General features: G+C 45.1%; 2 protein-coding genes across 2 annotated transcripts; both read left to right on the top strand.

Moving 5' to 3' along the window:
• The first annotated feature begins 1297 nt into the window (after positions 1-1297).
• Positions 1298-2230, top strand: LOC102445461 (olfactory receptor 13A1-like). The gene has a single exon (XM_075912307.1). It carries the CDS (start codon positions 1298-1300, stop codon positions 2228-2230), a length of 933 nt encoding a protein of 310 aa, XP_075768422.1.
• Positions 2231-10658: 8428 nt separating this feature from the next.
• On the top strand, positions 10659-11600 carry LOC102445200 (olfactory receptor 5BS1-like). Its single transcript, XM_006135710.3, has one exon. It carries the CDS (start codon positions 10659-10661, stop codon positions 11598-11600), a length of 942 nt encoding a protein of 313 aa, XP_006135772.3.
• The last annotated feature ends 1911 nt before the right edge of the window (positions 11601-13511 follow it).

Raw genomic sequence — 13511 nt, 5'->3', positions numbered from 1 at the left:
TTTGGACAGCATGACTCTCCTCTTGTTTACACAAGGGCTGTGTCTAGACTGGCAAGTTTTTCTTGCCAGCTGTCTACACTGGCCGCTTGAATTTGCACAAGACCACAGATGATCTAATGTAAGATTGTCAGTGTTCTTGCGCAAATACTATGCTGCTCCCACTTGGGAAAAAGCCCTCTTGCGCAAATGCTTTTGCTCAAGAGGGCCAGTGTAGACAGCTAAAAACTGTTTGGCTCAAAAAAACCCCGATGGCAAAAATGGCGATCGGGGCTTTCTTGCGCAAAACCGCTTCTAGATTGGCACGGATGCTTTTCTGCAAAAAGCGCTTTTGCGCAAAAGCGTCCATGCCAATCTAGACGCTCTTTTCCGCAAATGCTTTTAACGGAAAAACTTTTCCGTTAAAAGCATTTGAGGACAATCATGCCAGTCTAGACGTAGCCAAGCTGTATGCCAATGCAACTCCAGTAATGGGAGATTCAGTTTACATCTGATTTACATTAGAATGAGTGAAAGAGAATTCAAGTTATTTTATTGTGCATCTTGATTTTACTTAAATATACATGTTATATAATAGGACAAGAAGCACTGGGTTTAAATTGCAGCAAGGGAGGTTTAGGCTGGGCATTAGGAAAAACTTCCTATCTGTCAGGGTTATTAAACACTGGAATTAATTGCCTAGGGAGGTTGTGGAATCTCCATCACTGGAAATATTTAAGAGCAGGTTAGACAGACACCAATCAGGGATGCTCTAGATGGTGCTTGGTCCTGCCGTGAGGGCAGGGGACAGGACTTGATGACCTTTCGAGGTCCCTTCCCATTCTAAGAGTCTCCGATTCTATAATTATTAGGTTATATTTTGTAGCAAATATGCTGTATATATGTCGTATGTTACACTCAACTAAAAGTGTCCTGTATTGCAAGCGATCTATTTTGTGAAAGTAGTTGAGAAAGTGGCATCTTGGTTTTTAATAAGACTATTAGTCCACGATTGATTTTTTAAATCATATTGTGAACTTCTCTCTCAGGTGGGAGATGTAAATATGCTGACTGATTTCATGACCCTCTAGAGTGTTGTGTTTTCCCTTCTCTACCTGAATATCAGGAAAATAAAGATTCAGAAGCACAGGGAGATTATTGTGCTAACATTGTCTTAATGTAGCTCAGTTTGTTCATACATTACATGAAATCACAGGTTTTTTCTCATTGTTGCTCTGTGTTGATCTTTCAACCGCCAATAGTTTGTGGGGAAAAAATCTGACAGCAAATTTAATCTTTGTTCCTACAGGAGGAACAAGCCATGAAACCCGATAATCACACCAGGGTGACCGAGTTCGTCATGCAGGGCCTCTTGGAACATACTCATCACCGGGGGCTGTTCTTTGCACTGTTCCTGTGCCTCTACACAGCTGTGGTCATGGGCAACTCCCTGATCATTGCGGCTATCGTCATACATCCACCTCTCCACACCCCCATGTACTTCTTCATTGCCAACTTAGCTGGGGTCGACCTTTCTTGCACTTCCTCGGTTCTGCCCAAGATGATGGAAAACCTGCTGTGGGAGAAGAAAACCATCTCCTTCGACGGGTGCATGGCTCAGCTCTTTGCCTTCACTTTGGCCGGAGGGACGGAGCTGGTTTTACTCACGGCCATGTCCTATGACCGCTATGTGGCCATCTGCCACCCTTTGCGCTATGCCAACCTCATGACCAAGAGAATTTGCATCGGTTTAGCCGTTGGCGTCTGGGTTGTCAGTATCGGCAATTCTTTGGTGCACACCTTGCTCATGCTGCCTCTGGATTTCTGCGGGCCCAACCTCATCCAGCATTTCTTCTGCGAGATCCCACCTCTGCTGGCACTGTCCTGCAGCTCCATCTACATCAATGAAGTCATGATCTACATTGCAAACATTTTCCTGGCCATGGGGAATTTCCTGCTGACCACCGTGTCCTACAGCTTCATCATCGTCGCCATCCTGAAAATCCAAAGCACCAAAGGGAAGCAGAAAGCCTTCTCCACCTGCTCCTCCCACCTGCTGGTGGTCACCTTGTTCTATTCCTCCATCATCTACACCTACATCCAGCCGAGATCCAGTGACTCGCTAGCGAAGGACAAGATAGCCGCCATCATGTACACCGTGGTGATTCCCACCCTGAACCCTCTGATCTACACTCTGCGTAATCAAGAGGTGAAATTGGCCTTCAGGAAAATCGTTTCCTGCAGGAGAAACTAAGACATCAGTGAAGAATGAACCTGATTTTCCTGGGTCTTATTCATCAGTGGTGTAAATTATTGCAGAACTCTTGACTTCAGTATACATACATTTTACCCAGTGGTTGATTTGATTGTAAGGAATATCAATGATTAACACCGGTGGGGAACCACTGAATGGGTTGTAGGGGGTTAGTTGATTTACAGTGACTTGAAATCTGGCCCCATTCATTTTATTGGAGCTATGTTGAGTCTCATTGTCTGAGTCCCATTGAAACAGATTTTTACAGCTGTTTCGGCAGCTCACTAGCTATGTACCTATGTACCTATGCACCCAACGTTCAATGAGTTCCATTGGTGTTGGGTGCTGAGATGTTTCTAAATGTTCTATTAGATTAGGGGTGGGCACATTCCGGGCTGTAGGCCAGATCCGGTCCACAGGGTTAGTCCCTGGCTGGTCCCCATCTCTATATTCACCTGCGCTTCTGCAGGCATTGGGGAATCACAGCTCTTATTGGCCATGAATCGCCATTTGCGGCCAATGGAAGCAGTGCCAAGCAGTGCATGTCCCACTGCTCCCATTGGCTGAAAACAGCAATCCACAGCCCACAAGAGCGATGATCGCCAATACTCGTGGAGGCGCAGGTAAATATAGCAGCACTGGGCTGCCAGGAGCTAACCCTGGTGGGCCACCATATTAGATGCATACATAAATATAAAGATCTTGCCCATTGTGTATCAAAGTACTGAGCAGTAAGTCTTGTTCAATCCCAGTATTATAAGATACAAACTATGACACAAGTAAAACTTATCTTCTCAGTTTTCCCCATTTTTGTGAGATATTATACCCCCAAAAAAACTTTCAAACACGTATCTGTTGAAATCTGGAGGTTTCATAGCCATGTGTCATGGACTTGAGTTGGAGATTTTCATAGAAAAAAAGTTATCAGGCTACATTCTTTTAGCTGTGTCAGGCTTTTCAATTTGTTAGTCTTTAAGGGGCTATAAGATTCCTCCTTCTTTACATCTTACAGGAAACAGACACTTCTCAGAACTGGAAATTGGGTATTTGGAAAAGATTTGTTTGGTGGATAAGGTAAAGTTTTAAACTCGACAATAGAGACAATATTAACAAAGATGTTGCTTACTATTGCCGCAAGAAATAGTTCTCTGAGGTCAGGGGTTTCATGCCCAGTTATGGCTGCTGAATCATAACCTTCAACATAACACCACTTTTTGAAGTTTTTTCGAAGTTCTAGGAAAACAGAAACAAAGAAAACAATCCGTTCCTGTACTTGTTTAAATAAAGTATTAAGTAATGATTTCACGGCACCAGATTCCATTATTCCCTTTCCTTTGAACCGCGTGAAATGTTTTTTATTTGGAAATCATCTGGTTTGGGGTGGTTGGGAGATGGGCATTGTGCAAGACACAACATTTTCGAGTTAGTTGAGGTCAGTGGGCATACCCTGAATTGATACCATTGAAATGTAGGTAAGGCAAAGACAAAAGTTGTTGGTACTTACCTGATCCCTAAGTTTGTCATCAAAGTAGAATCAAGACGTATACATGTTAATAACTCAATGAACTCTGCCACGTGGGGTATGTGTTGGAATTATGGTATCACCCTGTCCCTAAAACCCTTGTGTCTGGGCTGAGTTCGAATGGGCGCAAAGCTGTTACATGCATAATAAAATAACCCAAGTCATGAACTGGACTGGAATTGAGTTCTGGGATCACAAGCAACCAGTGGAGGTGTTCTCCCAGAACTAGTCAAGATTATTTCGCTTTTTCTTTAAAGTAGGAAGCAGGTTTGAACACAAGAAACTATTTGTTTTCACACAATGCACAGCCAACTTTTGGAACTCCTTGCTAGAAGATGTTGTGAGGCCAAGACTATGAAAGGGTTAAATAAACAACTAGACAATTTCATGGGGGGTAGGTCCAGTGGTGTCTATTAGCTGGGATGGGAAGGGATGGTGTCTCTACCCACTGTTTTCCAGAAGCTGGGAATGGGTGACACTTAGAATCATGGGATCCCAGGACCGGAAGAGAACTTGGGAGTCATTGAGTCCAGCCCCCTGTTAAAGAAAGGACCAATCCCAACTCAATCATCCCAGGCAGGGCTTTGTCAAGCTGGGACTTAACAACTTCTAGGGATGGAAAGTCCAACCCTCCCCCCAGGGAACCCATCCCAGTGCTTCACCAAGGCTTCAGGAAGTTGAAGGCTGCTATCAAATCCCCCCTCACTCTTCTCTTCTGCAGACTAAACAGACCCAAGTCCCTCAGCCTCTCCTCATAGGTCATGTGCTCCAGCCCCTGAATCATTTTGTTTGCCCTCCACTGGACCCTCTCCAATGCATCCACATCCTTTCTGTGGTAGCGGGCCCAGAACTGGACAAAATACTCCAGATGTGGCCCCCCCAAAGCCAAATAAAGGGGAAAAAATCACATCTCTGGATCTGCTGGACATGCAACTTCTAATGCACCCTAATATGCCATTAGCCCTCTTGGCCATGTGGGGACCGTGTTGACCCATCTCCAGATTCACAGTGCAGACGGTGGCCCAGGAGGCTGCAGATGAAAACGGTACTATACAACAGAAAAATTACTGCAATCCCTAGCTGACTTTGACAGCTACCAAAGTGTCTTGGCTCAAGAGTGGGGACTCACGGCTCGTCATACAATGGCTAGTTCCATTAACTTCACAGGACTGAGTCCCGATTCATACACTCATAGAACACGAGAATGGGGGTCATCCAGTCCGCATGACCAAGCACCGTCTAGACCATCCCTGACAGGTGTCTGTCCAACCTGCTCTTAAATATCTCCAGGGATGGAGATTCTACAATCTCCCTGGGCAATTTATTCCAGTGTTTCACCACCCGGACAGGCAGGAAGTTTTTCCTAATATCCAACCTAAACCTCTGTTGCTACAATTTAAGACCATTGCCTCTTGTCCTGTCCTCAGAGGCCAAGGAGAACAATTTTTCTCCCTCTTCTTGGAACACCCTTTAGGTACTTGAAAACTGCTCTCATGTCCCCTCTCAGTCTTCTCTAAACAAAGTCAGATTTTCAGGCTTCCCTCGTAGTTCGTGTTCTCTAGACCTTGAATCATTTTTGTTGCTCTTCTCTGGACCTTCTCTGATTTCTCCCCATCTTACCTGAAATGTGGTACCCAGAACTGGACACGATACTCCAGCTGAGGCCTAATCAGCGGAGAGCAGAGCTGAAGAATGACTCATTGGGTCTTGCTCACAACACTCCTGTGAATGTAGCCCAGAATCACGTTTGCTTTTTTTCGCAACGGTGTCCCACTGTTGACTTGTGTTTAGCTTGTGGTCCAGTCTGACCCCCTAGATCTCTTTCTGCCGTACTCCTTCCTAGACAGTCAACTCCTGTTCTGTGCATGTGAAACGGATTGTTCCTTCCTAAGCGGTGCACTTTGCATTTGGCCTGATTAATCTTCATCCTATTTATCTCAGGCCTTTTCTCCAGTTTGTCCAGATCATTTTGAATTCTGACCCTATCCTCCAAAGAACTTTCAACCCCTCCCAGCTTGGTATTATCTGCAAACTTAATAAGCGTACTTTCTATACCAATATCTAAATCATTGATGAAGATAGGGTAGGTCTACACTACCACCCTAGTTCGAAGTAGGGTGGTTAATGTAGGCAACCGAAGTTGCAAATGAAGTCCGGGATTTGAATTTCCCGGGCTTCATTTGCATCTTGCCGGGTGCCGCCATTTTTAAATCCCCACTAGTTCGGACTCCGTGCCCGCAGCTACACGCAGCACAAACTAGGTAGTTCGGATTAGGCTTCCTATTCCAAACTACCTGTACACCTTGTTCTACGAGGAGTAATGGTAGTTCGGAATAGGAAGCCTAATCCAAACTACCTAGTCCATGCCGCGTGTAGCCGCGGGCACGGAGTCCGAACTAGTGGGGATTTAAAAATGGCGGCGCCCAGCAAGATGCAAATGAAGCCCGGGAAATTCAAATCCCAGGCTTCATTTGCAACTTCGGTTGCCTACATTAACCACCCTAGTTCGAACGAGGGTGGTAGTGTAGACATACCCATATTGAACAGAGCTGGTACCAAAACAGACCCCTGCAGAACCCCACTTGTTATACCTTTCCAGCGGGATTGTGAACTGTTAATAACTACTCTCTGAGTACGGTTATCCAGCCAGTTATGCACCCACCTTATAGTAGCCTCATCTAAGTTGTATTTGCCTAGTTTATTGATAAGAATATCATGCGAGACCATATCAAACCATTAATAACTACTCTCTGGGAACGGTAATCTAGCCACTTATGCACCCGCCTTTTAGTAACCCCATCTAGTTTGAATTTGCCCCTAGTTTACTGATCAGAAGGTCATAGATTCTAAGGTCCAAAGGGCCCTTTTTAAACATTTAATCTGACCACTGGGCCGGAGACTTTCCCCAGAATGATTCCTGGAGGAGATTTTTCAGGAAAGATTTTTTTACTAGCAGGGCTAGACAAACCCTTGTCAAGAGCAGGCAGGAGGATAATTATTCTGGCCATGAGTGCAGGGTGTAGTAGTAGGAGGGGCAGAATCAGAAGCCCTGGTGTCACAGCCTGGGGTGAGGCCTGAGACCTGGGCACGAGGATCAGGACTTTGCCAATGTGCAGCGTCAGGAAGCTGTGAGCCAGAGGCAGGCCCGGCTCACAGAGCATGGCAGGAGCAGGGCTACTGGGTAACACACTGAAGGGGGCTGGCGGGACATCCCAGAAGAGTCGTACCAGAGCACCCCGTGTGGTAACAGCTTTGTACCAACAGCCCTCACACACACACACACATTCACATATATACACACAGACACACATAAATACATACACACACAGACACACAGACAGACACACATGCCCACGGACACACATACACACACCCACATATACACGCACACACCTACACACACACACCAGCCCACATTCAGGACAGGGTGTAGGCTAGCATACAGTGATCCGATCTCTGCGCACAAGGCCAGGCTGGTAGTGAGATGATGCCAGAGGGTGACAGCAGGAGCGGTGTGTGACTTGTTTGGACCCGTGGATGACAATGTGCCCTCCGGGACTCGTCTTTCTCCAGCCTGGAGACCATGTGACCTTCTAAGCTGAGTCCATTGTCGGGTGCAGGCCTGTATTCGGCTCCGAGTAGCCATCAGACCTGGGGAAGCCACAACCAGGCTTCATGGAACCGCATTGTCATGACCGCAGGGTAGTTCAGTCCCTGCACCTGCGCCCACCTGCAGGGCGGCCCCTGCTGCTCCCATTGGCCAGGAGTTGCCGCCAATGGGAGAGGACAGGACGGTGCCTCCACATGCAGGACAGCACGGTACCATTTGTTCCCTCTGCCAAACGGGAATTGTGCCAGAGATGCACCCCAATCCCCTGAACCTTCCTGCACCCTCCCTCCCTTCAAAACCAAGAACCATGACCCCTCCTGAACCCTCCAGTGCACCCCTCACCATCCCCATGACCCAGCTCCCGCAGCCCACCCCCGCCCACCCCTGCATCCTGCTTCCACTCCCCCAGCCTACACTCAACCCTGCAGCCCACCCCCGCCCACCCCCGCTCACCCCTGCATCCTGCTTCCACTCCCCCAGCCTACACTCAACCCTGCAGCCCACTCCCCACACACTGAACCCCACAAAAGCTACTATCCCCGGGCCCCAGAAGAGTGAATCCAGCCCTAATTCATGGTTGTGGCTGATTCCTCCCGAGGGGAAACCACACGGAAAGGTGAACGATTGATTCAGATCCTGGTTAATGACTTAGAAGACTTGAGCTCAAATCACTGCCCTGCTACAGGCTTCCTATGTGACCTTGGGCAAGTCATTTAGTGTCCCTGTGCCTCAGTTTCCCAACTCTACATTGGGCGGGTGGCACTTAGCTAACTCACGGGGGTAGGGGTGGGGATACCTATATTAACAATAGTGAGGAGCTCCAATTCTGTGGCAAGAGGGAGAGGGTAGAGAAGTCTCAATGCTAGGCAGAAAGAAGCCAACTCAAACACATCACTGGCATAATGTGCCCAGTTGGTCAAAATACCAGGTCAGTTATTGAGCTGGTATAATCGGTGCAGTGTCAACTGTTGTAGGGGAACTGCAGGGATTGATTTTATTTGAGGATCCATAGACAAATCGATACATCAAGGAAAAAGCACATTGATCTTTGTAAATCTGCCATATTGTGCACTGTAAAATACCCCTTCCTTCCCAATCCAATGAACAGCTAGACTGTTAAGCAAGAGACAGATGTCCCAGAGGAAAAGCCAGAACATATTTAGACTCCTCAGAAATAATTAACTCTTGTTCTTTGAGTCAGGACATTTTTTTAAAAAAAGTTCTGTTTCCAACAGGAGTGCGGCACAGACCTGAACTATATATCATGATCCAGTTCCATGTAGTAACCGACTTTTCAGGGTAAGGACTACCTGATGTTTTGAGATACTCTGTTTGGGAGACATAGAGGGAAGGCTGAATGAAAGTGAGATATTGCAGAGATAAAGAGAGAGATGGTGATTGATACATGTGAAGACAGACCCACAGAGAGATCCAATTTGTACAACACAAGTCCTAATTTTCAGGAGAATTGCAGAGGCAAGAAGAGAAAGCCTAGAATATCAACAAGTTATTTTTTTGCAATCACATCGCAAAGGAAAGATTATTACACCTGGGTAGCACTGCCCAGAAAGAACACAATAGGTACTCACTCTACTGACTTTGGGAACCTTTCACTCATGCTAAGTTAGGTGGTCAGGCTGAGACAAAATGGAAAAAACACAAAAGACGAGTTGAGTATTATAGCCTTTGTGCTGACTAATCAGTCTAGGCATTGCGGTACAGGACTGTGGTACTACGTCTAGCGATGGTCAAGAGAAAGCACGAAGCCTGGATCCACTCTTTTGGTGAGTAGATAATTTCCAAACCAAGTAATTTGGGAAATAAACCAGGTTGGTTCTTTAATTGATGTAAATTGAAGCAGTTCCCTTGAATCAAGGATCTGAATAATTGGTTTTTCCCTGCCTAGAAACTTTTGTCTGTATATATAATGCAGCATAATTCACTACATGGCTGGTGGAAAATATTAATATTCCAATGTGGTGGTGTCGTAGATATGTAGAGGTGCAGAGTAGTATCTGGCTCATTTTTTGTAGACAAAAAGACAGAAGGATGGTTTGTCTGAACCATGTGAAATCCTTGTTCTATTGAAGACAATGGCATCTGTAGTTGATGTCAATAGCACCATATAGCCCATGCTTCTAGATTGTCTTTCTTGCAGGACAATCAAAAAACACATGTTTAATCCAGCCATCACCAGCATGAGTAGTAATAGTTGGCCAAAAAAATGCCATTTTTTTGCAAAGGAAAGATCGTTTAAAAATGTGAAGAATTGTTTGTTTCCTTTTGTGTTTTGTTTGTATTGTTTCTTTGAGTGGGGAAATCAAATCCAATCTTAGAAAAAAAGTTGGTTTTAGTAATCTGAAAATTAAGTACTCTAATAAAGTCACTTGTTAACTTTAAATGCTGAAAAAGATCATGTTATGGGTTTTGAATCTATCTACCTATCTCTCCCTCCCTCTCTCTCTCTTCCTACACTATCTATCTATCTATCTATCTATCTATCTATCTATCTATCTATCTATCTATCTATCTATCTATCTATCTATCTAATCATTTCTCCTCTCTTTCTCTCTCTCTGGATTGACATTGAACAAATGGAATAACTGGAATTTTAAAAAAAAGTTTCTCCATGAAATCATTACACCATCATTCGAAATGAGGAATCTGTTTATCAGCATTTTGATCAGCATTTTGAACACCAGCATTTTTTATGTTGAATCTGGCGTAGCATCTCTGAAGTTCAAGCCAATTAACCAAGAGTTGCCTACATGTGGCTTCTGTGTCTAACAGTAGCCACCCAAGATAAAAAGTTTTAGCTAACATTTGTTCTGCCCCTGTGTAGAATAAATCTGGTTTCTAGCCACGAGTACCTAATAGGGTGTCACAAAGCGGAGGCAGAAAAATTGTTCACTGTGGCCTCTAAGGATAGGACAAGAACCAATTGGCTTAAACTGCAGCAAGGGAGGTTTAGGTTGGACATTAGGAAAAACGTCCTGCCTGTCCGGGTGGTTAAACATGGGAATAAATTGTCTAGGGGGGTTGTAAAATCTCCATCATTTGAGATATTTAAGAGCAGGTTAGATAGACAACCATCAGAGATGCCTGGTCCTGCTGTGAGGGCAGGAGACTGGACTTTATGACTTCTCAAGGTCCCTTCCAATTCTATCTATCTATCCCCATACACCTATCTAGCTATCCTTACCTGCAAACTAAAATTCTATTTATTTTATTTTCATTTGTTACTTTTTACATATTTTTCTATCGTTACAGGTGAAAACTTTGCTGAATAAGCATCAATGGAGAACAAAACTTCTATCAACTATTTTGTTCTTTCGGGTGTTCCCAAAGATCCACAACTCCGGACTTTCCTCTTTTTTATGTTTTTAATTATTTACTTAATCACACTTCTGGGGAACATGCTGATTATGCTGGTGATAAAGACTGACCCTCACCTTCACACCCCCATGTATTTTTTCCTGTTTCATTTGTCCATCCTGGATATCTGCTATTCCTCCATCACTCTTCCTAACATGCTGAAGATTTTTTTAACGGATGAGAAAACGATTTCTTTCAATGGCTGCCTGGTGCAGATGTACTTCATTCTTCTGACAGGCTGCACTGAAATTTTCATGCTCTCCGCCATGGCTTATGACCGATACGCTGCCATATGCCACCCGCTGCATTACGCCACAACTATGAACCTACACGTTTTCAGTCAGTTGGTGGGTGGTGCCTGGTCTATCAGCTTCATTTATTCACTGGTCAACACCGTTCCTGTGTCATATTTACAGTTCTGTGGGCCAAACCAAGTCAGCGGTTTTAGCTGCGAGCTCCCATCCCTGTTGGACTTGTCCTGCACAGAGACCCTCATCAATGAAATAGTCTTTATCTCTTCAGCGGCTATTTTAGGATTGATTGCATTCCCCCCTACTCTGATCTCCTACGTGCGGATCATCTCTACCATCCTATGGATGTGCTCCGTGGAGAGCCGCCGGAAAGCCTTCTCCACCTGCAGCTCCCACCTCATTGTTGTCACTTTATACTATGGGACTGCTTTATTTAGATACTTGAGACCCAATTCGGCCTCCTCAGTGGTTCTAGACAGGGTATTATCCATCCAGTACGGCATCCTAACCCCCATGTTAAACCCCCTCATCTACAGCCTGAAAAACAAGGAGGTGAAAACAGCTCTGAGGAGCATGTTGGGAGGGAAATCTTTTATTCCTCGTGTAATATAAATCCATTTGCTTACATGTTCCCTTCAATTGCCTATTCCTCTTGTCTCAATGTTTAACGTTAATTGAGAATGTTTGCTCTGGTGCTGATTCGTTGACTTGGTTTCAAACAACCTTTGGCAGGAGCTTATCAAAAGTCTTTTATGGAGATGGGCATTCAGTTTCCAATGGAAAAAAATGGGTTTGGAAACTCATTAGAAACTTGTGAAAGTCTCATACTTCATTTGTTAATATATAATTTGCGTAGCTTTTTAGACAACTAGCTGGAGTGAAACCCTTCAGCCTGCTTCTCTCCCCAGTCTCCTCTCCACCTAAGTATCTTGCATATCCCACCGCGGTTGGGATGAATCTCACCCCGGGGGTCCAGTCGAGGGACACCCCGTCTGTCTCCCTGTCCGGGGGTCTCTCACAGAGTCAGGGTCACGTCCACTGGCGTTAAGGGGTGTCTGAGGTTGCGGAGAATCCAGCTTGCTCAAGTGGAGATGACTCCGTCTATGGCAGAGTTGCGCCTGCCGATGTTCTTTGCTCCAGTGGGAACGTCCACAGACACCTCGTCCCTGCAGTGCTGGGTCTCTCCTCTGCCCACACGGAGGGAGTCCTCATTGCTGTGTGTATAACAGGGGGGTTTCCTTCAGCCTCCTGTAGAGCAAGAGCAAGAGCCTTGTGACCAGCAAGTGTCAATGGGAGAGGTTCCCCAGGTCTTTGTCCGTGTGTTTGGAAGCCCTGAGGGCACCGCCTTTTGCTCCTAGGCTGGGGTGGCCATATGGCCAAAGTGAGACTGCTGTCTAGTCCTGTGAGGTTGACCTGGTGGCTTTCTGGGCAGCAGTTAGACCCATGGCATGCCATAGGTTTGGCCAGAGACCTGGTTTGCTTTCAGGGCAGCAGGTCAACTGATCTAATAGGGTTTACCTGGTGGTCAGTTTGTTTTTAGGACACCAGGTAAACTAATAGAGTTCAGTGGATTTGACCTGATGACCCACTTGCTTCCAGACCCCAGGAAAACCCAGAGAATGCAAAGGGGATGACCTGATTGTCAGCTTCCTTGCAGGAGACCAGGTAAACCCCATAGAAGCTAAGGGGATTACCTGGTGGCTGCTTCATTTGAAGCCACTAGGTAAACCTATAGGATCTTATTGGGTTGACCAGATGGCCACCTTCCTTTAAGGATGTCCAGTAAACCCTTGGAATCCAAACAGGTTGACCTGGCGGCCACCTTGATTTCAGGACCTCTGATAAACCAATATTGTTGAATCGGGTTGAGCTAATGTCCATCCTTCTTTCAGGACACCAAGTCAACCTCTGTCCCCCACCTTGGATCCTAGAGGTTGCTCCAAGGTTCCCAAAGGGTGGACCTGGTGGCTGGCTTGCTTTCAGGAGACCAGGTAAACCCCTAGAAACTCATTGGTTGACCTGATGGCCAGCTTCCTCACAGGACAGCAGGTAAGCCTATTGAATCTAAAGGGGTTGACGTGACGGACAGCTTCATTTCTGGATTTCAAGTTAATCCTTGGAATCCAAAGGCTACATCTACAGCTCCCCATAGTTCAGAGAATGGACACACACCTGTTTTCTAGGTCTGAACACTATTAGAGGTGAACGTCCCAAAATGAAACCTAGCCAAGAGTAAGAAAAGAAAAGAAAAGAAAAGAAAAGAAAAGAAAAGAAAAGAAAAGAAAAGAAAAGAAAAGAAAAGAAAAGAAAAGAAAAGAAAAGAAAAATACAACTAAACTTAAAATATATTGTAAATTAATAATAGTAACAAACAAATTCAAAGAAGTACTAAAGTTAAAATCAAAATAACAACAGATATAATAAATAACACAGCAATGATAATAGGATATAAAATACAACAGGAAAAATTAAATTAAAGACACTTGCACAAATGAAAAATACATATACAGCAGTAAAATGAAG

Source organism: Pelodiscus sinensis, chromosome 30 (assembly GCF_049634645.1).
Source record: "Pelodiscus sinensis isolate JC-2024 chromosome 30, ASM4963464v1, whole genome shotgun sequence".
Lineage (NCBI taxonomy): Eukaryota > Metazoa > Chordata > Testudines > Trionychidae > Pelodiscus > Pelodiscus sinensis.
This window is presented reverse-complemented; position numbering and strand designations above follow the sequence as displayed.

Coding starts and splice junctions, on each gene's coding strand:
- LOC102445461 (XM_075912307.1), top strand. CDS start 1,298: ATGAAACCCGATAATCACACCAGGGTGACCGAGTTCGTCATGCAGGGC.
- LOC102445200 (XM_006135710.3), top strand. CDS start 10,659: ATGGAGAACAAAACTTCTATCAACTATTTTGTTCTTTCGGGTGTTCCC.